Here is a 23,563-nt window from a genome sequence, read left to right as displayed (position 1 = left end):
CATGTGGGTCGGTTCACGATTATCCACTAGATCAAAGGTCCCAATTACATATGTGTCCTATATGGGACCCAATTTCGATAATAAGGATTGAGGTTGAGGGTGATTGAGACCACCCTTCATCTGATGGGCCATTATAGGGCAACCATTTGGGTTTTGGTTTCATGCTGAAGGGGTGTCAAGAGATCCACATATGTCTTAGCCGTGGTCTATTCAAATCTCTTATCATTTGGGATCGGAGTCGGTGTTCTTCAAATCCTACTTCCTGTGTCTCGATCATGATCCATTTCAAATCAGACCATCCATCGAAGTGTCCTAGTTGGTCCTACTTACATTTTACACCACTAAGATTCTCATAAGATGATGAGGGAAAGGGCGATCACGCAATGTAGCTGCGAGATGAGCCGCAATAGTGCAATGAGCGAGGGTCCATGGGTAGAGAAGGAAGAAAAGAGGGTGACTTGTGACTTGTGACTTGAGACTTGAGAGAGATGAATGAAAAGATACTAAAAACATTAATAGTTTGAAAAAACTGCACATGGCATATTTTTACTAAAATACCCCTGTGACTTAATTTTACTAAAATACCCCTGAAATACTAGTTACTTTAAAACAAAAAAACTAGAGAGTATTTTTTGTAAAATAGTATAATAAAATTGAATTTAGGAATGTCCCATGGGTTTCGGATTCAATTGGTAATAATTTTTTATCATATGATAGGGACCTGTAGTATGTCCATGGATCCTGGTAATGTGTCTAGATCCTGTCCGTTGAAGTTCGGAAGAAGTTAGTTTCATGAGCCTTAGGTCTTATGACAAGGCATGTGTGGCACTTGCAATGTCTTGCATTTGCATGATACCGACTGCACCCCTATTATTGACGTTTACACACTTTGTGCATATGTTACAACAAAGCCACAGGGCATAGACCATGCGAACATCGCTGGACAAAATGGAATGTAACATTAGGATCGGATAGGCAGGGATTTCTCAATTGGCTTGGCTTATAGAGTCGTATTACTGCTTAAGTACGGAAATCCTACGTCCCGAAGCATTTGCAAGCCAATTAGTATCCAGGCAAAGTGCGCCTCAGGTGAGGAATGAGCACCATTTGCTCCTGGGGTTCGTCTGCACCACATCAGCCTAGAGCTTACGTTTATCTTTATGTTTCGTTTGATTAATTTGCAAACCTTTTCATATTGTTATGGGGGTAGTTGGAATCTCTTACAACGAATAGAGGAAGACGCAACCGGTGACGAAATTCTGTCATCCTGTAGTTGTTAGTCTATGTTAAAGCCTATCCGTTATTTACCACTTCCCGTTTGAGTTTTTTTTTTCCACAAAGTGAGCAACACAAACTTGTGCACGTCTGTTTGTGTCCACTGACACCCCTCAAGGGAGAATGCTATTTGCAAGATTAACACATATAAAGAATCAATGGCCTGGAGAAAATTGTGATCAAAAGGCCGACAAGCATGGACGGATTTACGGGGGTGGGGCGCAAGGGGGGCTGTTGCCCCCCTAAAAAATCTAATTTTTTTATTCATATACATTTAAATTCCAAAAAGAGGCAAAATTCCAAAAATAGCCTCTTGCCCCCTTTTATTTCTTGGTTTTTACGAATGGTGCAATTGCCCTCTCTAACTTTTGCATATATCGTATCTTTCCGTTTACTAAAATATCTCCTCCTTTTTTAGCCATGATATACTTGCCCACTTTTTTTACACAGGACAGCCCACTATAGTGTAAAAGAGTAGTCAAAAATTCACTTGAGGGGCTGTCCTAAGTGAAAAAGGTGGGCAATCCCTTTTTGCGCAAAACTATTACTCTACGAAAGTTAAATCGTATCCTACTTTATTGTACAAGTGACTTTCTTGTAAGCATTTTTCTCTTTGAAATAATGGTTGTCTCGCGGGGGGGGGGGGGGGTTGTTGTTTGGAAGAAGAGAAATTTTTTGCCATGGAAAATTTATTTTCAAGTATTTGGTTTACTCATTTTTCTTGGTTTTTTTTTCCAATATCTTGGTGCCTTTTGAGGCTTTTATGAAGACTTATTAATTATTGAGAAAAGTGCCTGTACGCAGGGAGCTCCCTACGCACAAGTGGCTTAAAAAGCCACCGATTGGTCGCTTTTTGTGGACCCTGCAGAGGTGGACCTGCCATATGAACCAATCGGTGGCTTTTTAAGCCACTTGTGCGCAGGGAGCTCCCTGCACAGAAACACTTTCCTCTTAATTATTATTTAACATTATTTTTTTGCCCCCTCTTTTGCAAATTCCTGGCTCCGTCCCTGCCGACAAGGGCAATGAGTTGGAATTGTGATGGCTGAGAAGATTCATTTACTTGATCATTGTATCAATGGTTGTAGGTCCAAAATGTTTTTTTGTAAATGTATTGCAAGAAAATCCTTTATATATGGTCTGTTCGGTTGCATAAAAAATGGAGAAAATAAACGGACATATTTTCTTTTTTCGCAGCATTGTTTGGTTGCGATTTACAATTCACGTGACAGTGCTCGTATGTAGTTTTCCAAATGTAAACCTTTTTTTCACTGTTTGACTTTCATCTCAAGGAGAAAAGAGAAAGTAAATAAATGGAGATTTGATTATCTCAACACATCGTAAAATTAATTGGATGGAGTTCTCCAACCATTTTAATCCACTTCTTGCTGGATTTATAGGTTTACATAAATTTAGGGTTAGGTTTAACCGATAAATTCTCATTTTTAGGGGTAGAACAATTATCTCATAAATAATACTTAAAATACTAAAACAATTATCATCAGTTTGATAATTATAACTAAGACAGAGTGTATGAAGTGTACTTTAGTAATGTAAGGAGGCAGGGAGAGGATGTAGTAAATATGATTGGACACGAGGTACTTAAGAAGGATATCTTTCGCTATCTTGGTTCAATCCTACATAAGGAAGGAGAGATTGAAGAGGATGTTAACCACATAATAAGAGCATGTTTGTTGAAGTTGAAGCATGCTTCAGGAGTTTTGTGCGATCGTAAAATACCTACCAAGTTGAAGGGAAAGTTTTATAAGGCAGCTGTTAAGCCAACCATGTTGTACGGCTCAGTATGTTAGGCCACCAAGAAGTAGCATGTGCATAAGATGAGTGTAGCGGAGATGTGAATGCTTAGATGGATGTGCGGCCAAATAAGGTTAGATTGAATTAAAAATGAAGACATCCGTAAAAGGTGGGGGTGGCACCAATTGAGGAGAAGATGAGAGAGCACCGCTTAAGATGGTTCGTGCATATCCAACGTAGGCCTTTGGATGCTTCAGTGAGAAGAAGTGACTCGTGCCAAGTTGATGGAGTAAAAAGGGGTAGGGGTAGATCAAAAATAACTTGGGTAGGAACAGTGAGGAAAGAATTGAGGGCTAGGAATATAACAGAGAATATGACCTGGGATGGGATAGAATGGAAGAAATTGATCCATGTAGACGAACCCAACTAGTGTCAAGATTAGACTAGTCAATTTGAGCTGGGTAGATCCTTCACCTTCTTCATGAATTTTTTCTAAAAGATTCATTAGCCGACCCCAACTAGTTTGGGACAAAGGCTTAGTTGAGTTGAGTTTGTATTAAACGCTTATTTTAAATCAGGTATGGTAGAGATTTTTCTATTCTTCTGATATTTATTTATTTCTTAAATTTTCAAATTTAAAATATTTCTCATTTGATGAGCCAAGCTAATGTAATTTTTATTTTATAAATTTTCACAACTTATATATATATATATATATATATATATATATATATATATATATATATATATATGAGGAAAAGGAGTGTGCGGTCGAGCGCACCTAAGCTTAGGTGCGATCGAGGGTCCAAACACATGGGTCCTGCGTTTTTTGTGCTTATCAAAACCATTCATTTGCAAGGCTCCATCATAGATAGGTTGTGTACAAAAAATCAGCTCCATTGGATCATCCTAACCCCTCCAAAATTGGGGCAAAAAATTGGCAGATTTGTGGAAAACTGTGTCTGTCCATTTTGCCCTCCACTTTTGGATGGGTTATAATGATCCTATGGAGCTGATTTTTTTCACACCCTATCTATGTAAGTGCCTTTCAAATGAATGCTTTGGATCATCCTAACAATGTGGGCCCACATAAGTTTGGGGCCCTCGACCGCACCTAAGCTTGGTGCGGTCGACTGCACAATTTTATTCCTATATATATATATACAGTTTTACAAAATTAAGTCACTAAATTCCTATAAAAAACTTTACAAAAATCTAGTTTGGCTTGATTGAAGATCTAGTATAATTAAAATTATGATTTGCTAGGGACCGCCGCACAAGGGTATTTCATGGTCCGTTGTTATCCTGACCGAATCGCGGCTGCAGGCATCCTAAACCAACCGTGTAAATCTTGGTGTTCTCCTTGTAGCTCGTGTTTATTTTCTACTTTTCTGTTTATTTGTACACGATTGGATCGGATTTGCCGCGGATTTTCTCAACAAAATCCAAATAGATTCATTAATATATTCATAAGCTAACACCTCTACCGAGTTACTTTTATAATTCCTCACATGTGTGTATCAGTGTATAGAAGATTCATTTTCTATGAAAAATGATTTTCATTGAAAATGAGTTTAGGAAATGTGGAAAAAATTTCTATTGTAAATTTCCCATTGAGGAATGATAGAATGAAGGGCAACCCTATTCTAAGCATTAAATATCATTGATTTCATTGCATCAAATTCATAAACCGTTTCCATCTTCCAAAAAATATTCCACGTCTCACCATTTATTCTAAGCATTAAATATCGCAACTCCATATATACGCCTACCTTGAGAGGAAATTCCAACAATTATGGAGATTTCATTAGACAATGGTCGATTGGGAAAAGAGATGCAAGCGTAGAAGAAGCCGGATTCCGATTGTAACCCGATTCCCTCGGTGATTTTCATATGTACTGCACTATTCTACAGCAGACGTCGATCGGGTAAGAGGGATATAATTAAGGGGAGAAGATGATGACCAGAAAATCAAGGTTTACTTTTTCAGTAAGTGGTTTTGAGTGGGTAAAGAGCTAAAAGATTTCCCTTTGACAGTTTAGAGCGCCTGCGAAAGAGAGTGGAAGAAGTGAGCTTGAAAAGCTTCCTTGCATTACAGTTAGAGCCACTCGAGGATAGACCACTGACCGTCATATATTAGCAGAAAGAGCAAGTAGCAATCTACTATTATCAATCGTATAATGGTTCTTTATTTGTCTAAAGTAATTTATTTTGTTTGTTTCCTTGATTTCCGCTTTATAGGCAAGGATGCAGAAGATCAATGCTTTGAAGGGAGCTCCTTCTAGGCTGACATGAAAAAATTGAAAGGGTAAAGAGGAGGAGGTGGGATTAGATTTTATCTTCCCGTTTTTGGATTTGATTTTCCGGAATTAATATATATTTCCGACCATGTATAAGGATTTGGCACCACTCACATGCTAACTGACCTTCAAAGGATGAAAGTTCCAATTCCCACTATGTCTGAGAAGTCCGTCAACAACGGTCCATCCTCATCGTCCGGCCAAGGACGTTAGCATTTTCCCGTGACAACATAAGGTTTATGGCCAGCAACACAATCTAAAAACAAGCGTGGTGGTGGGAAGATATTATTTCGTGACTCTGTTTCCATTTTGCAGTAATAGTAATTGTAAAGTCATAGTGGGTAAGTGGGTATATATACATGGAAACTCTCTACATGATTAGTTTGCAATGCATGTGAATGGTTGGTGATTGCAACATGTGCAAAGTTACTGGATGGTGGCTTGAAGTTGGCCCCAAAGTTGCGCTATACTGTATTTGGTACTTGATGGATTTTGCGCTATAGTCTTTTTCTTTGTCTTTTCGTAATGGATAGGCCTGTTTTTCCATTTTTGTGCGCCAATGAATGGGCCTTCTTTCTTCTTTATAAAGTTTGACGAGTATTCCGGGTCCATGTGTGTAAAATGGTGGGCCCCACCTCATCAAAACAGGAGTAGGAAAATCGAGACAAAATCAGCACCTGCATTGGTTAGGAACGCCCCTATACAGACACAGAAAATAAGAGTTAGGTTTTAACTAGTCGATCACTAAGATTATCTGATACATAGCCTACATTCCGATACAAACCCTGTCGGCAACTTTCATTTTCTAATTCAAACCGTTTCCGCGTTTCGCACTTTTATTATTCTGCTTTTAACGAGTCGTTCTCCCTAGCGACTTTTGCAGCAAAAAGATAGAAACTGGAGCGTATTCTCTCTTTCTTCCGCGGAGAGAAAGAACTTGGAGAACCTCTCATCCTCATTTCTCAGGTCAAGTTTGGAATTCGATCTTTACATCTTCTTCTGTACACATAATTTAATAGGAGAAGCCCTAATTAATTGTTTTGGTATGTTGATTTGATTTTCCATTTTATTATTTTCTTTCTGTCTTGTGCCCTAAATTATAATGTTGGTTTCTAACTTATGGAAATTAATGTGTTTGATTTTATTTTTTTTGAGTTTCAACAGTTTCTGAATGATTTATGTTAATTTTGTGTTATGAATATGCACGAAAGAACAATCAATTACTAATATCTAGGTGGATCTTTGGCCCTTGTAAACCTCCAAAGTGCAGATGCCAAATTAAAAATCTTCTCCTCTCTGTGAGATGTATGTAATATGAACCACAATAATGTTTGTTCAAGTTGGAAAAATACTTTTGAAATTCCCAATGCTTTGTGTGTGCGTATTTCCCTCTGTTTCGTAGGCAAATAAAGTCCACATGGATTAGCCATTGTTGGAGTATGTTAGATGGATAAGTCATAGTTGAATGAGTTGAGTAGTACGTGGAGTCCCTTCTTATTCAGAATTGCTCCTAAGCGAGGTTGAGGCAGAGGCAAGGGCCGTGTGTCTTATCATGTTTATATAGGTTCTATTAGTCCACATCAGGTCAGGTATAAGAGGAAAAAGGGTGTTGCTTTTGTCTTTGGGTTTCATGCTTATGTTTAATTACACATTGGATAGGAATTAATCTGAAAAAAAAATATAAACATAATATTAGAGTAGAAACTTGAATAATGTTAATCTTTCCAGGAACAATCTGTTCAATCCAATCACGGGCGCATGAACTATCTGAAAACACATTTTTGGTTTTACAAGGAAACAAGAGCTTTAGGGCCTGTTCGGATATCTCATACTCTGTATTTGGATTTGGAATTAAGTTTTGACTGCAAAATGAATAGATCTGGCAGCTCATGTTGGGGGAGAGAGAGAGAGGGAAGGGGGTACTTCCTAGCGGAGGGGAGAGGTTGAGGAGCAAAGAGGGTGAAGGAAACTGCCAGATCTGTGGATTTCCAATTTCTTATTTCCACAGCAAACTTAGGAGCCGTTTGGATACGTGAATTTTAGAATCCGGGATTTCTTCAAAATTATAGCTAAGAGACAAGAGAAGAAGCGGACCAGCCGTCATTTTTTACTTCTCGCCCTTCTTTCCATCAGCAAGAGAGTAGCAGATCCTCCCATATTTCCAATTTTTAGAAATCTTAGGATGCAGGAGAGATTTTTAAAACCTGAATTTCTCACTTAAAATCCAAGAAACGCTGCGAGGACAGTGGCAACAGCCTGATCATGAACCCTCTTTTACACTGTTTTCAAACTAAAAACCTGGATTATAAAATCCGCGTATCCAAACGGCCCCTTAGAAATCTGATTTTTTTCATTGTCAGCTGCTGAGTTAGAAATCCAAAAATTTGATCCGATCCAAATTACAATGCAAAAAGGGCTGCAAATGTGAGAAATCCAAATCAAAATCTTCTCGGCATCCAAACGGGCCCTTAGTGAATATTATAACTCTTCTTGGTATGTAGGAAGAGTTGAATGTGTACCAGTTCAACTATTGACATCTGGTAAAAATCTACTGATATGGTAGCAGGAATAAGAGTTGCAAAGTTCCTTTCTGGACGTAATCTAAAGTCCACTTTGAATAATATTTAGTCTCGACTTCAACGTCTCGAGTTTTCCAAGTCTTCGTATCGTAGTTTTCGAGAGGAGCCTGCCTTGATATTTTTAGCAGGCAAAGGTGATTCTAGTAGAGGGCTTGGTGGTTTTGGTAGAGGACATGGTCGTGAGTAGTCAAGGGGGCTCTGTGGTGGTGGGAGAAGATATCAAAATATCGTGTGATGGCTCATACTGCATGTGAGTTGATTTGGTTGAAGACTCTCATGAAAGAGATGGGTTTTACGGTTGACAAGCCAATACCAATGTTTTATGATAATTAGGAAGGTACTTACATAACAAGTAATCCAATGTTTCATGAGAGAACCAAGCACATTGAAGTGAATTGTTGCTTTCTTCGATAAAAAGGTCACAAGCAAGCTAATTTCTACGCTGCATGTTTGGTCAAAACCTCAGCTAGCACATATATTTACAAAGGCTCTTGGTTGAAGTCAGTTTTGTTTGTTCCAAGCTGGGCATGGATATTTAGAGGGAGTGTTCAGATTACAATGTTTTGTTAGTGGTTTATTTTATATTTTAGGGAGTAGTTTTATGTGTTATGACAGAGCCTATTATCATTAATGGCATCCTCAATTTTGTTTTTCCAACCCCTACAAATTTCCTCTTCTCCCCACTCCTTTCTTTTTCTTTATTTCTTCATTCTTCCTCTTTCCTCTTCTTCTAAATCCTAACTCCACAGCTTGGGCGGTCTCCTCCAAGTAATTCTATCCTTTACCGTAGCAGTTTTCAGAAAAAAAGTCTAATCTAAGAGAGAAAACCACAATGGACCAAGTGTTGTGGAAAAAAAGCATTGTATGTGTCGAAACATCACGATAAGTGTCCTAAGAATTGCATGTGGCAAAGCTAATATGTTCTGGACCCTCATGTTTGAAACTTTGAAAAATTTGGGTTAAGGGCAGCCATATGAGACTTCTATCCTGAGCCGTCCGAGACCTGTGCCGCTGCTGGTTTAATTGCAACTTACCAGGGTCCTTCATGGTTTACAAAAGAAGCCTGACAGACCAGATTCAACCAATAAGCATTCCTGTTGGGCTGCTGCTTCTGCAGCGCTGCTGGTGCTTGCAGCAGTCATAATAGGGCACGAGTTGCTGCTGTAGCTTCCGGATAGAGCTAAGATGCTGTTACATGCTTTGTGTCCTGTAAAAGCCCTGGCTTGAAGGGCCACATATTGTTGTATGGAATTGTGTCATCCAAGGCAGCCGTATAGGCTGTTGATATTGAACATCCAGCCTTTTGCGACACTTCAAGGACTGGTTTAAATGCGTATGGCCTAAGTAGGCCTCTGGGGTTGTGGGCAGTGTTACCGGGGTCACCCTTGCACCCTCTATCTAGGGATACGACCCGAAATGTGGGTTGTTTACGACCCGGATCACCAAAACTGGCGACCCGGACGACACGCGGGAAAGGGAGAGACGCATAGAGAGAGGAAACACTTTGATGAACTAGGAAAAGAGAGATGCACAGTAGTTTATTAGTTTGTTCATATTTTTTATGTTTTTATTTCAGAACTGGGCAGTTATTTTTCTTTTGCTTTCATTTAAGATTGAGAATGTAATATATGTTGGTACTTAATTTAGTGATATTTGAAGATCTTCAAATTTTATATATTATGGATTGGATTGGAACTGGAATTTTCATTTTGAATATATATGAATAGCATACATGAGGCTTTTGCTTTTGTTTATTAAATGTATGTAGTATGGACTATAAAATGATACTCTTGTAAAAATATATGAAATTATATATAGAGTACCAGAGCAACCTAAATTTGCTATCCAAATCGACCCATGAGCCGAAATAGCGAACCGACTTAGCCTACCCTCACCGTACTGTATGCCAAGCTACCATCGTACCCCATGCCTGTTCTAGAATCGCATACTGGAATGAACCGCGTTCTAGGTAATCTTGGTTGTGGGCATGCTTTTAAATTTCCCCGAAATGACTGAAATGTTTATGTTTCCATCCCCTCCTAAACCAAAACCGAAATGTATAAACCAAAATCGTAAGTGTAATAGTGGTATGTATCATATAATTATATTTGGATAAATTGCCTGTGAAATTTAGTGCATGCATTATATATGAATATTGATATGAATTACATGTGAAAATTGGTATGTACTAAATTATTAGACACGCGCAACAATGCATATCACTGGGTATTCGTGAAACCATTATGGCTGGTTGTCTTGCTTATGTGATGGGTTTCAAAGTGTGTATTTGAGCTCATTCTAGCATTTCCTGAAATTTCATCGTTAAATTCTATGATTTGCATATGTTTCCATGATTTTCCAAGATTTCCACCAAAATTTCCAACCAAAACTGAAATGTTTCTGTTTCCATGGAGGCCAAAACTGAAACTGAAATTTAAAACCTTGGTTGTGGGCTGGGTTTTGGATCAATGTGTCATGAAGCTCATTCTTGACTCGGACTAAGCTGGCTGCAAGCCGTACTAAATGCAGATACCATGCCACAGGCACCATGTGCTTTGACTTAATCCAAGTAGATCGTTAATTATTTGAATTGAGGCTTCCAGTTGATAGTATGTGGACTCGTGAAACATTTGGAATTCCATGCAAAATTGCATTATACTTTGGCTTTAGGTGTGAGAAACATGAATCATTTTTTTATAACTCCCCCTCGCGTTCCGCGTTGCAACACATCCCCGTTCCGCATTTTGCACCCTAGAGTCAATAAAGACTCCTTTAACTCTCCCTAATTATGACCGCATCAACCGAGTACTCGACTGCATAGTGCCGAGTCAACTAGGATTTTCTTCGGCCGCATTCTGCGTTGCATCCACGTTTTTAAACACGGACATGAACCATGCACACATAATCTGGCGTAATAATTAAGAAAAGAAAGTGTTGAACAGCCACACAAATATCATCCAGCCCTGGACATTCCATGTCAAAATCAGGATTTGGCATTAATTTTGTGTTTCCCTATTGTGCTGAATTATTTGTCACAAATCTGTAGGGACATGGAGTGATCCATCAAGATGACCTATGAGTTCTGTCCATGACAGTTGGCTCAAAGATTGCCCTCTTCACTTTCATAATGCTCTACTTTAATACATCACTCTCTTTGAGGATCTTTTCAAGGTTTTAAATTTTTGTTCCAGTCGCTACAAAAACAAAAACATTTCGGATACGGTTGGAAATTTCGGTGGAAATCTTGTAAAATCATGGAAACATTTGCAAATGATATAATTTTAAGATAAATGTAAGGAAATGCTAGAATAAACACAAATACATAGTTAGAATCTATCACATAAGCAAGACAACCTTCCATGTGGTTTAATAACATCGAACACCTAGTGACATGCACTATCACACGTCTGATAACTCATACGTACCACATTTCGCATGTAATTCATAATATGCACACATAGTACAAACACCACATTTCACATGCAATTAATATAAATACAAGTATTTAACACATATTGATATAGTATACCACTAATACACTTACGATTTTGGTTTCTGTATCGTTTCAGTGGGGATAGAAATGGAAACATTTCGGTCGTTTCATGTTGGTTTCGGTGGACATTTAAAACCATGTTTCCATGGATGGGATATGGCTGATTATCTGAAGTAGATAATCTCTTTCTTCTTTGAGATACCTGGATCTAGTTTACCTTTTACACTGTAAATTCTTAATTTTCGTATAATTCTAGTGAAATTTGTTGGGCATTTCATTTTATTAAAGTTTTTGTGGTGTAAATAGCCCTGTACTCTATTTGAATGTTACAGAGTATTAATAACTCTGTTTCCAGCATGTTCGTCTCCTGATATTACATATGGGGTGACAACTTTTTTCCATAATTCCAAATTTTCATTGCAATTTATTTTACCTGAAACTTATCCCAAGCCATATTCCATCTTGTTGCAACCTCTAATATGATCTTTTCAATCAAATTTTGTAGAGTAACACTTACAATCTCTCAACTCCAGTTGAAGGATGAAGTAATCATTATTATGTGCTTGAAATTCTAAACATATTAAAATCCATATCCTTGTTGCTAGCTATAAGCTTGACAGATTTTCTCCTTCTTTAGTATGTCAGTACTCTGAATTTTTTAAACGGGATGTCTTAAAATGAACTGACGAGTTGCACCTCATGTCATCTTATTTCATCTGCTGGGAAACATACATAAATTGTATCCTTGTATTTTTGCAAGGATGCAAAGGTTGTTGTATGTCATATTTATTATTGTAAGGAATGATGAATAATAGCCTCAGACTCAGAAGGTGGTTCAGTTCTGAATTTCTTGTTTATTTGTCTTCTTTTAGGAGAAAATGCCGGAGATTCAGTTGGGTGCTCACACTATGAGATCCCATGGTGTAAAAGTGGCAAGGCTGCATATGCATGACTGGCTTATACTTATACTTCTCGGTGTTATAGATGTTGTATTGAATGTTATAGACCCATTTTACCGCTTTGTAGGGGAGGACATGATGACAGACCTGAAGTACCCATTGAAAGGCAATACAGTGCCATTTTGGGCTGTTCCAGTATGTTTTGGTCTCTATAATTGCTTCCATTGTTATCAAGAGAGAAATAGTACCTCTATAAATTGTTTGGAGTATATTTATTTGGATTGGAAAAAGTTATGTTCTCTCTTCCTTTTTGCCTCCCAACAGATAATCGCAGTGTTGTTGCCTTTTGCAATCTTTGCCCTGTACTACATTTTCAGGAAGGATGTATATGATTTGCACCATGCCATCCTGGGTAAGTCTTATTCTCTCTTAGATATTAAGTAGAATAGGTCCCTGTTGTTTATATGCAAGGATTGAAATTTCGGTGGAAATCTTATAATTTCGGCCGAATTTTTTAAATTTCAGTTTTGGTTTTAAATTTCAGTCCCAGCCGAAATGACCGAAATTTTGGTATTTCGGCTGAAATTTAAACCATGTCTATATGTTGAAGGCTCGAACTGATAACACTGAGATGGTGACATATGCAAGCCCAGGTCTTTTATTTTCTGTACTGATAACTGGGGTGATAACGGATGCAATCAAGGATGGTGTTGGTCGACCTAGACCTGACTTCTATTGGCGTTGTTTCCCTGATGGAAATCCGGTGGGTCTACAGTTTCAAAATACTTTCTTTATAGTGATATCATCTACTGTTTGTCATTACGTAGTCATCATATGTTGTTCTTTATCATTTCAAAACAAACAAATAAAAAAAAAAACTTATTGTTGCTTCACAACATGTCTAGATTTATGATAACGTCACAAGGAATGTTATTTGTCACGGAAAGAAGAGTGTTGTCAACGAAGGGCACAAGAGTTTTCCAAGTGGACATTCCTCATGTAAGCAGAACTACCCTTCCTGCACTGTACATCTTTTGATGTCTTTTACTGCTGATTTTGTGGCCATTATCTTGGTTAAGAATAATGTTATTGTTGACTATACCTAGTTTCCTTCAATTGTGTTCTGTATTTATGTTAAGAGTTAAGTAATTATTGTATAGTTCTTTATAATATATTGTTGTACTTTATCACCTGTTCTCTTGTATAGATTGCAACCACCATAACCACCGTTAATGTGAGTTATTATTTGGAGGAGTTTTGTACTTTTATGCATATCGGGTTGAGGCCAACCTGAACCCAACCCGTGGGACCATTTCTCCAACCCTAACCCGACCTGACCCTAGTCTCAACTCAAAGAGAGCCAACCCGACCCAATCCGCCTACCTTTTTTCCCAACCCGAACCCGGCCCGAGTTACAGACGGGAAAAAAAAAATGAAGAGAAGAAATAGGAAAAAAAGAAGAAATGAAGAAACCGGGTTGCTTCTACTTTCTTGAGAAAAGATGATGGCTACCAAGGTCCGGCACAAAACACAACATAGGGAGCTCAATCAATTTCATGGATTATACACACACACACACACACATTTTTTAAATTGCATAAAATATAGGTGCTATTAGAACAAAGCAGCTTCCATATGATTATTATGACAAACAACCATATTCCAGTGCCATAGAACTGCTTGAATCTGATTCAAACCATGTCAAAATAATAGAAGAAGACACAAAGAGGTTGATGGAGATCATCTTCAGGTGCCGTTCTTTGTTTTCCTCTTTTCGTCCATCCCATTAGAGAGGGAGAGGCTTCAATAAGCGAAGATGAGGTGCTGCTACTCCGGAGTAAACCCTGAAAATTTTTCGTCAGTTCTGATACTTCTCCAGCATGCAGAAAAGATGATGAAATAACATGATGAAATGAAACAAGGGTAGAGGAAACTAGGGTTAGGGTTGTCTAGAGATGAGTCACACCAATCTTTTCACATCGAAAGACAAGGAGAGATGAGTGTATGAGGAAAAGATAAGGATATTAATGCAAACAGGATGACAGTGTGACGAAAAATTGGTGGTTAGGATCATCCGAACACTTCCATTTGTAGAGGGAAAAATTAGGCAGATCAGTGGAGAAGCAGTATCTGTCCATTTTTCCCTCCACTTTTGGACGGGTTAGGATGATCCTAACGGCCTGACTTTTTGTACACACCCTATCATGAAAGGATCTTTCGAAAGAATGCTTTGGATCACCCAAAAATGTGGGCCCACATGAGTTTTTGAGCTCGAGCTCAGATAAGCTTATCTGAGCTCCACCTCAGAAACACTTTCCTCTCTCTCTCTCTCTCTGTCTCTCTCTCTCTCTCTCTCTCTCTCTCTCTCTATATATATATATATATATATATATATATATATATATATATATATATATATATATAGGCTCACATTTTCTACTCGATGGAGTAGATAACGTTATCTACTCCATCGGCAGAAACATAGTGGGCCCACATTGTTTGGATGATTCAAAGCATTCATTTGATAGGCCATGACATAGATAGGGTGTGCCCAAAAAATCAGCTCCATAGGATCATCCTAACCCTTTGATTTGTGGAGGTTTATACCCGTCCATTTTAACCTCCATAAATTGTAGGGTTGGGATGATCCTATGGAGCTGATTTTTTGGGCACACCCTATCTATGTCTGTCAGGGCCCATCAAATGAATGGTTTTCATCACCCAAACAATGTGGGCCCCCACTTTATTTTTGGCTGATCGAGTAGAGACATCCCCCCCTCTTCCCACAACAACAACAACCCCGCCCCACTCACACACGTGCGCTCGCTTGTACACTTTTATGATTGTATGCGATTCATTTGGTTACATCCTTCAACAGTTAGTGTGGCCGGTTTTCCTCCTTTCTCTTATCCTTCTTCTCATCTCATCTTCAACCTATATTCATCAGAGCTGGGTCATTCAAAGTATCACTATACCTTCCCTATTCATTGTGTGTTGGTTATTCGTCATCAAGGGTTTAGCTTATGATGTGTTTGGAAGCCCTCGGCCAAACAAGTATTTCACAGAGAGCCGAAAGGGGATTCCATTAATAACTGGCTGTTTTGATCCTTTGGAACAAAACAGTATTCCGAAGTTAGCATTGAATGTTAAAGATGCTGAATATTGTTGCAACATGGAATCACAAGGCTTGTGTAGGTATGGATTGCATTATCAACCCTCTTTCAAGTTGTGACACTTCTCCAGTCACTCAATACTTTACTAAATCTAAGTGCTCCATGTCATGTGTCCCATCACCTAGTCTGTCTTCAATCTTCATGTTTGGGATACTTGTGTATCTTCTTCTTTTCTTAGCATTTATTTATACTGTTTGATTATCCCTTTTTAGCTGACCTCAACTAGTTTGGGACAAAGGCTTTGTTGGGTTGAGTTGAGTTTGATTATCCCTTTTTACTTCGGTCACATCACTTCCAAAATCACTAAAAAATCTTGCGTGTTTTTTTCAAAGTTGAAATTCATTGTAATTATTCTCTGCATTTTTTGTGATTTAGGGACAATTTCTTAATTAGCCCAAACCACGTATTCCTTTATTCTACTCAATAAAAAGAATGGCGGTTGATAGGCACTTTTTGAATATCTACACAGTAACACAAAAGTCTAGTCCCATATTGGATGTAGAGAGATGGTGAAAGGAGGGGGCTGTAACTTTGGTTTTGAGAAGCTTAGGGAAGAGGCTTTTACTTTTTGATCCAACTTTGTGTTTCTTTCTTGTTTCTGTTGACGGAGTCTACCACGAAAGATCTGGTCAACTATAATATTATTTCTTCCACTGATTTCTGGGAATATTCGGGAATTTTTTTATTTTTTTTGAAAGATGACATATTATATTAAGATTAACAAAATTACAGGAGAAAGGGACCAGGAGTCCCCTTTACAATACCTCGCGTAAAGTCTATATGATTGTATCCTGATTAGAAACCCCCCAAAACACCAAAAAAATAAAAAACTTCGATTCATTCCACTTCCTTCCCTGAATTTTATTGTCACTTGCAAATCTATATTCTAACAAAAATGTTGGATACCATTTATATGAATTTTGGCATACCATAAATTTATGACTTTTTGCATTTTTTTTGCAAGATTTAATTGCATATTGATCTTGGGCACGTGAAATTTTATTGTCAGTTGGAAATTTCTATTTGAAAAAATGTTGGGTACCATTTATATTGAATATAAATTTATATTAGTTTTGGCATAATTTCTTTTGCAAGATTTGATTGTTGATCTAGGGCACATAGTGGAGGTGAAGCATGAACAAATGCACTTGTTTTTTCTTCTTCTTAGTGTTTTCTGTGCCTTTATTTTGTTTTTATTCTTACCAAATGGTAGACTTTGGTTTTGTGATTTTAATTTTTTTTTCAGGTTAATGGACAACAGCTTTTATTTTAGGGCTTATGGTTGCACTTGATTGTCCATCTATATTTCATTAATCTTGTTGGTCTTGTTATTAAGGAGTAGAACTTATTGTGATCTATATCTGCAGGGTCATTTGCAGGTTTGGGTTTCCTTGCTCTGTATCTATCAGGGAAAATCAGAGCATTTGATCAAACAGGCCATGTCGCAAAACTATGCATTGTCTTTCTCCCCCTACTTGCCGCAGCTCTTGTTGCTATTTCTAGAGTGGATGACTATTGGCATCACTGGCAAGATGTATTTGCTGGAGGACTTTTAGGTTTGTCCTTTTAGATTTGATCATTAGGGGTAATAATACTTTTTGTCATCGAAAAATTCTCTGATTTATTACCAACCCAATGTCATTTGCAGGATTAACAGTAGCTTCATTTTGTTACTTGCAATTCTTTCCACCTCCCTATGACACTGATGGTACATTCCCATTCTTTTTTCTACTCCCTGCTTACCAATGGAATGCTTTAGTTTGTTGTGGTATACTTATATTTTGCGTACTATTGGACTTCCACCAGTTACTATTCTAAAATAGTCTAAGTGGGATTTGGCATTGAATACTGCATTGAATAATTATCTTGCCATTTTTTATTTGGAGATGTGAACTCTGTAATGCAAAATTGAAACTGATATTGGCATTCCTTGTTTTGGGAAAAATTATGCGAGTACTTTTTTTGAGAATTAATTTACGTATGCCTCATGTTCTGACATCAGATATATTATTTCCATGCAAGCATAACTTTGAGTTTTAAAGTTAATGCGAAAATTTTAATGAGATATTTATGTTGTGTTCAAACTTCAAACCTTACATGTCGTCAAACACTACCACGACAGCATACATCAGCTTGATCATGAACCCTTTTTTACACTGTTTTCAAACTAAAACCGGATTCTAAAATCCGCGTATCCAAACGGCCCCTTATATTTTTCCCTCCTTTTCACTTATTAGGGGCATTCTTGTAAACATTACACATCATTAATAAATAAGAGAGAGTGGTCGACAAGCATGTGTAGTCTCTATTTCCGCGATTTATCTCATCTCTCTTCTGTTCTCTTCCACCTCTTCCTCCTTTCTTTATCCATCACTCCGGGGCTCTATTCTATATTTTTATAATTGGTATCAGAGCACTTTTCCTTGTCAAGTGCTGATCCCACCCCAGTTAGTTTGTATTTCTTAGGGTTTCTTCCTGTGGTTCAGGTCCACCATTTAAGGTGTCAATCCATCAATAAAATCACATGGTTTCTTGCAGAACTTAAGAAAAGGTTCCCACAGATTGTTGGACGACTCAAACTAATGTTGTATACGAGGTTTGGTTGTGTTCCTTTTTAAACCAGATTTTTAGGGTTTTGTTTTACCCGACTTATAGTCATCCGATTTGGATGGAATTTTAACCATGGAATACACTTCTCATGTATGAAAAAACACTAGAGCTGTGGTCCCAAGCACTTACCTAGTTGGGTGATTTCCATTTTTGGTTTTTTCCTATTCCCGACATGTTAAAAATCAATCATTACTTATTTGTCTTGTTGCCAATCAATGATCCTTGGATTGTGGCCATTGCTGGTGTTTATCTAACCCAAATTAATGTATTAGTATAAGTGACCTAGATTTTTTTTGGATTGTTTAGCGCCTGTTCGGCAACCATTCAGTTACGGGATTCTCCCCTTTTTTAGTTGTGGAGAATGAGAAAAGCAACAATATCTAGAAAAATCTTGTTTGGCTAACTGACCCGTTACAGTCCTGTTCTAAATTTTTGCCTTCTTTTTAGACTTAAAAATAGGATTCTTTGTAGCGATTAATAGTCCTTTCCAAAGATTCTCATCTTTAGTGTATAAACAATCTATTCGGTGTTTTCTGGGTTCTTGTTGTATACCGGCAGAGACGGAGCCAGGGAGGTCGAGGAGGGGCAATTGCCCCCCCACTCTCAAATCTTGAAAATTTCTCATAAACCTTGGATTATTTCGTAAAGTTCATGTGATTAATACTTTTGGCCCCTTTAAATTCGAGATTTACCCCGTTGAAATTCGTAGTATTTAATGCTTTTTTTGGTAAAGAATGCTAGTTTTTCTCATAAAGCTACCCTTTTCCCCCTAATAAGTAGCTCTCAACAATCCACCTAAAGTCTCTCTCTCTCTCTCTCTCTCTCTCTCTCTCTCTAAAATTTCTGGATAGAGGCTAACCGGGCAAGGGAGGGAATGTTTGATTTAAGGGGCAAAAGCAGAAACAATAGGGGGAGGTCACTAGGATGATCCAAACTGTTCATTTCCTGGGCCACAATGGTAAATAGGCCGCTTCTCATAAAATATCTCCATAGGATTATGCTAACTATCCGATCTACAATGGGTTACCCATTATAGAAACCTCTATAGATCGAAGGGTTAGGATCATCCCATGGAGATGATTTATGCGGTTCAACCTATTTACTTTGTGACCCAACAAATGAACACTTTGGATCATCCTATCACATTGGCCGATAGTTCTTTTTGAAAAATATTGGACTTCACATTCACACAACATATAAAATCTCAGGAATTATTATGATTTTCAAAATAGAAAACAATCCTTTGGATCATCCTATCACATTGGCCGATAGTTCTTTTTGAAAAAATTGGACTTCACATTCACACAACATATAAAATCTCAGGAATTATTATGATTTTCAAAATAGAAAACAATCCTTTGGGCGAGGGGGCTCTTGGAATTTGTTAAATCACTTGCATTCTTGGGCCATGCTATGCATAGGTGTAAAATAGTGGGCCCCACCCATTAGAACATGAGGTGTAAATACTGGGCTCCACTGCCTCAAAATATGCGGTATAAATTGTGGGCTCCCCGTAATGCATGGGTGAGTGGGTGATGGTGGGCCTCACCTATCGAAATATGAATTGTAAAAGTGTGGGTCCCAATCTTAGAAGCACGAAGCGGGGGCGGGGGCGGGAGCGGGGGCGGGGAAGCGTGGGTTCTAGAAAAGTCTAAGTTTGGGAGCGCCATGGGAGCGTGTATGTAATATTTTCTTTATATATCTTTCAAAATTCAAGCACATCAAAAAATAATAGTTTCTAACCATTTTCATATGTATCTTTCAAAATTTAAGTACATCTAAAAGCTAATTTCTAACCATCTTCACCATCTTCATTTGTGTGCACTCGTTCCTCGTGCCTTCTGAAGATGCACAAGCCTTTGTGCTTTCTCCAACGAATTACTTTGAAGAGTTGGAGGAGTTTGATATAAGGAAGTTGGTGATCGTGGGACTTATAGAGTAATAGAAGCAAGCTGTGAGCGTCATTAGAGCAGTTCCTGTCTCTCTGGGGTCGCGCTCCCTGGAAGCTCCTTCCTAAGGAGCGCGGAATCGAGGTTCCGAGGTGGGAGCGGCACCCCGAGAGGAGGTTCCTGCTTCTAAGGTCCCAATATGCCATAACAACCATTCTTTGCCCCCCCCAGACCAAATTCCTGGCTCCGTCCCTGTATACCGGGACCTTAAACTACTACTGTTGCTTCAAGTTATTTTTCATTTGTTGTTGCGATTGTGAATGAAATATGATGACCAACAATACAAGCAGTTCTATGAATACTAGCAGTACCAAAATGATTGTGAATCAACTGGCTGTCCTAGACAGTATGCCGATGCCTATGGTTCCAGTCAAACTAAATGGACCTAACTATTTGTAGTGGTCACAAGCTATAAATATGTTAGTTAGAGGACATACCAAACCTGGATATCTTACAAGAAGAGCCATAGAGCCAGAAAAAGATGGTCCAGTACATGATCGATGGGAGATAGAAAACCTCTAGGTGATGCCTTTCCTCATCGGTTCTAATTAGTAGTGGATTCATGTTTCTACATATACCAAAAGATATTTGGGATATGACTGCTCAAACGTACTCTCAAGTGCAAAACTTTACGAGGGTATGTCAGTTAAGGATGGACATTTCACATCTCCGACAAGGGGAGAAGTCCCTATCGAGTTACTTTGCCACTCTAAGGAGCATGTGGGAAAAGTTGAATTTTTATGAACCCTTTGAGCTAGACCACTTCTCAACTTCCAGTGAGTCATTAGTCTAGTATAATTAGTAGTCGTAAATGTCACAAAGATGTGTTGATGTAGTGGTGTGTTAGTCGTCTCTCTTTTTCATGCTCGAGACAGTGGTTCACAGTTATTTGATTAAAATAATTTGAAATTTAATTGTGATTTGTTAATTTGCTAAACATTGTCGTACTTTCTTCCCAATGAGTTTCATTACAAGTACTAACCCTTTTGAAGTTCTTCATTCAGATATTTTGGGGCCTTCTCCTACTACATCCTTATTTTGTTATTGATATTTGTGTCTTTTGTAGACGATAATACTCGATACACTCATGTTTACCTGATGAAATCCAATTGTCAATTTTTTTTTCTATCTTTAAAGTACTCAATTTGACACAAAGCTCAGGATCCTTCGTTCTGATATGGGTCAAATATATTAACTCCACTTTCCAGAACTATTTTTCACCTCATGGGATAATACACCAGAAGTCACGTGTATATACACCAAGAGAATGGGGTGCGGAAAGAAAAAATAGACATCTACTTGAAGTGACTCGAGCTCTTTTGTTTATAGCATGAATGTTCCTAAAACATTTTTGTCTGATGACTCCATGTCACAGCATTCCTCATTAATAAATTCCTTCCCGTGTTCTTGGGTAGAAATCACCAGTTGAAATCCTGCTTCCCAATCGGTCTTTATTTCCTATTTCTCCAAAGAAAAAAATGGGTGTGTCTACTAGAAGGGGTATATACCGTAAAATGTAATCAGTGGGATGTAAGTGGGTGTATACCGTAAAATATAAGCAAGATGAATCGATCAATAGGTTCAAGGCTTATCTCGAAGTGGTCTTCTCCAAGTAAATTTTCTTTTCTTTTTCTCTTAGCAAATGAGAAGGGAACGAACAACTGAGAGTCCATTCTTCTTAGAAATTTAAGAAGAACTGAGAGATTTTGTCCATCATGTCCATTCTTCTTAGCAATCCCATCTTGTTAAGGTGTACGGGGGAACTCTTATAGACGAGATACCCTTCCTTTTGTAAGAGCTGTTGAAATTTGTTAGAGTTATTCTTCGCCTGAACCAGACCACAAAACTTTGATGTTTGTTTGAAATTGAGTTTGCATTATCTTAAGGAGATTACAAAATATTGATGCCACCTCGGACTTGGATGCATTTGAAATTCCCTTGTACACCTTGAAATTATAAAAGTAATCAATAAATGTAATAAAATAATGAAATCCCATACAAGAGAAAACAGTAACAGGTCCCCAAACTTTACTGTACAAGATTAAATATCTGTCTGATCTCAAAATCACAATGGAACCGATAACCAAGTGATTCCACTTCCAAATTGTCGGAAACAGAAACATGATTTCAAACTTGTGGGAACTTAAACAATTCTCAAGACGTATAGCAAATTGAAACATATTAAGATCTCGTATCAATATGTATGCGTGAAGTCAGCCGTCTGTATGTTGTGGCTGGGTCACAACCTATGTCACAAACATGGTTTTAAATTTCGGATGTCGGGATTAATTTCGGCCGAAATTTGGTCATTTCGTCCGAGATGACCGAAATTTTTTTAAAAAATCGATTTCGGTTGGGTCCGAAACCGAAATTTCAATCCTTGGTCACAAATATCTCCAATATTTTCAAAATACTATGTTTTTATCGCGACATTTTGATAAAACGACAAAATCCCTAACTAATCCCGAGATTTTAAAAATATAGCAATATTTTCATTTTTATCATAAAATATCACGATCTTATCCTGATATTTTTATGATATTTTTTTTATATTTTTTCTTAAATTTAATATATTTATAGATTTTTTCATTTTTTCCCAATATAAACCTGAAAAAAATAAAATAAAATAAATATATCCCGAGATCTTCCCTTGATGAGAAATTACCGAAAATGATACTTGTGACATAGGTCACAACAAAAATAGAACTGATTTCTGAGCAAATTTGTTCATTGCTGATCACCTAAACAAAGAGAACTGATTTCTCACCAAGTGCGCAATTCTTGAGACTTCTCCGCTTAGTTCCGCTAGAAGAAATATCACAAAGATCCACCATTGATATGTTGGGATACAGTAATATAGATTGTCATTTTGTGGAAGGGATCTGTATGCATTATTTCACCACTGTTTGAAAGCTTCTGAGATTTAAATTTTTTGGTGTCCAGGTTGGGGACCTCGCGCATATTTTCAGATGTTGGCGGAGTCGCACGACAACCAATCATCCGCCACAACAAATTCTCTTCGTGTTCAGCCGGCGGAAACTGAGATTGTTTATCTTTCACCTGGAAATGGCAGGGAGACGGTAGAAATCAACACACATGAGGCCAGCCCAATTCTAGATGACATGGAACGTGGGAGGAGACAGTTATTCAGCACTTGAATGGTGATGAAAATGCCACAGTTTGGAGCTCCATGACATGTAGATGTAAAGTATTCCTTCTCAGTTACAGACATTTAAACCTGAAAATCTCCATTGGTCTTGCATTTAGTAGGTTTTTCTCTCACTGAAAAGTTGGCTATGTACATTTGATCATTCAATTACTATTGTTAGTCAAAATGGTAACACAGGTGGGACTCTGCAAATTAGTTTCTTCTCTGAAATCTCACAGGAAAACACTTAAGTCTCTTATCTGTGCTGTTGAATCCATTTCTGTGACCCGAACTTCTCAGAAATTTAGAATTCCATGAATTCCCCCAATTTAAAAGAGGTGGATGCTACTGTGAATGGCCGTGTATCCAAACCATTGATTGA

The 23,563-nt window shown here is 37.9% G+C and overlaps 1 protein-coding gene across 2 annotated transcripts; it reads left to right on the top strand.

The window, feature by feature from the left end:
* The first annotated feature begins 6,018 nt into the window (after window positions 1-6,018).
* On the top strand, window positions 6,019-23,438 carry LOC143892471 (lipid phosphate phosphatase 2-like). 2 transcript variants are annotated; one of them, XM_077397103.1, is made up of 8 exons: window positions 6,019-6,373; window positions 12,275-12,496; window positions 12,626-12,713; window positions 12,955-13,064; window positions 13,207-13,300; window positions 16,842-17,030; window positions 17,123-17,182; window positions 22,977-23,438. In XM_077397103.1, the coding sequence occupies exons 2-8, from the start codon at window positions 12,281-12,283 to the stop codon at window positions 23,189-23,191; spliced, it is 972 nt and encodes a 323-aa protein (XP_077253218.1). In that variant the 5' UTR covers window positions 6,019-6,373; window positions 12,275-12,280; the 3' UTR covers window positions 23,192-23,438. The 2 variants fall into 2 exon arrangements, with proteins under 2 accessions (XP_077253218.1, XP_077253217.1); XM_077397102.1 differs by having other exon boundaries at window positions 6,020-6,296.
* The last annotated feature ends 125 nt before the right edge of the window (window positions 23,439-23,563 follow it).

The sequence above is a fragment of the Tasmannia lanceolata genome, unplaced genomic scaffold (assembly GCF_043159265.1).
Source record: "Tasmannia lanceolata isolate RefF3 unplaced genomic scaffold, GAP_Taslan_0.1 ptg000015l, whole genome shotgun sequence".
Lineage (NCBI taxonomy): Eukaryota > Viridiplantae > Streptophyta > Magnoliopsida > Canellales > Winteraceae > Tasmannia > Tasmannia lanceolata.
Note: the sequence above shows the minus strand (reverse complement) of the source record. Positions and strands in the feature narration are given on the sequence as shown.

Bases quoted from the DNA above. Each gene is read 5' to 3' on its own strand.
- LOC143892471 (XM_077397103.1), top strand. From the start codon at position 12,281: ATGCCGGAGATTCAGTTGGGTGCTCACACTATGAGATCCCATGGTGTA. The intron at 13,301-16,841 runs GTAAGCAGAACT...CTATATCTGCAG, and splicing joins TCCAAGTGGACATTCCTCAT to GGTCATTTGCAGGTTTGGGT. The intron at 17,031-17,122 runs GTTTGTCCTTTT...TGTCATTTGCAG, and splicing joins ATTTGCTGGAGGACTTTTAG to GATTAACAGTAGCTTCATTT.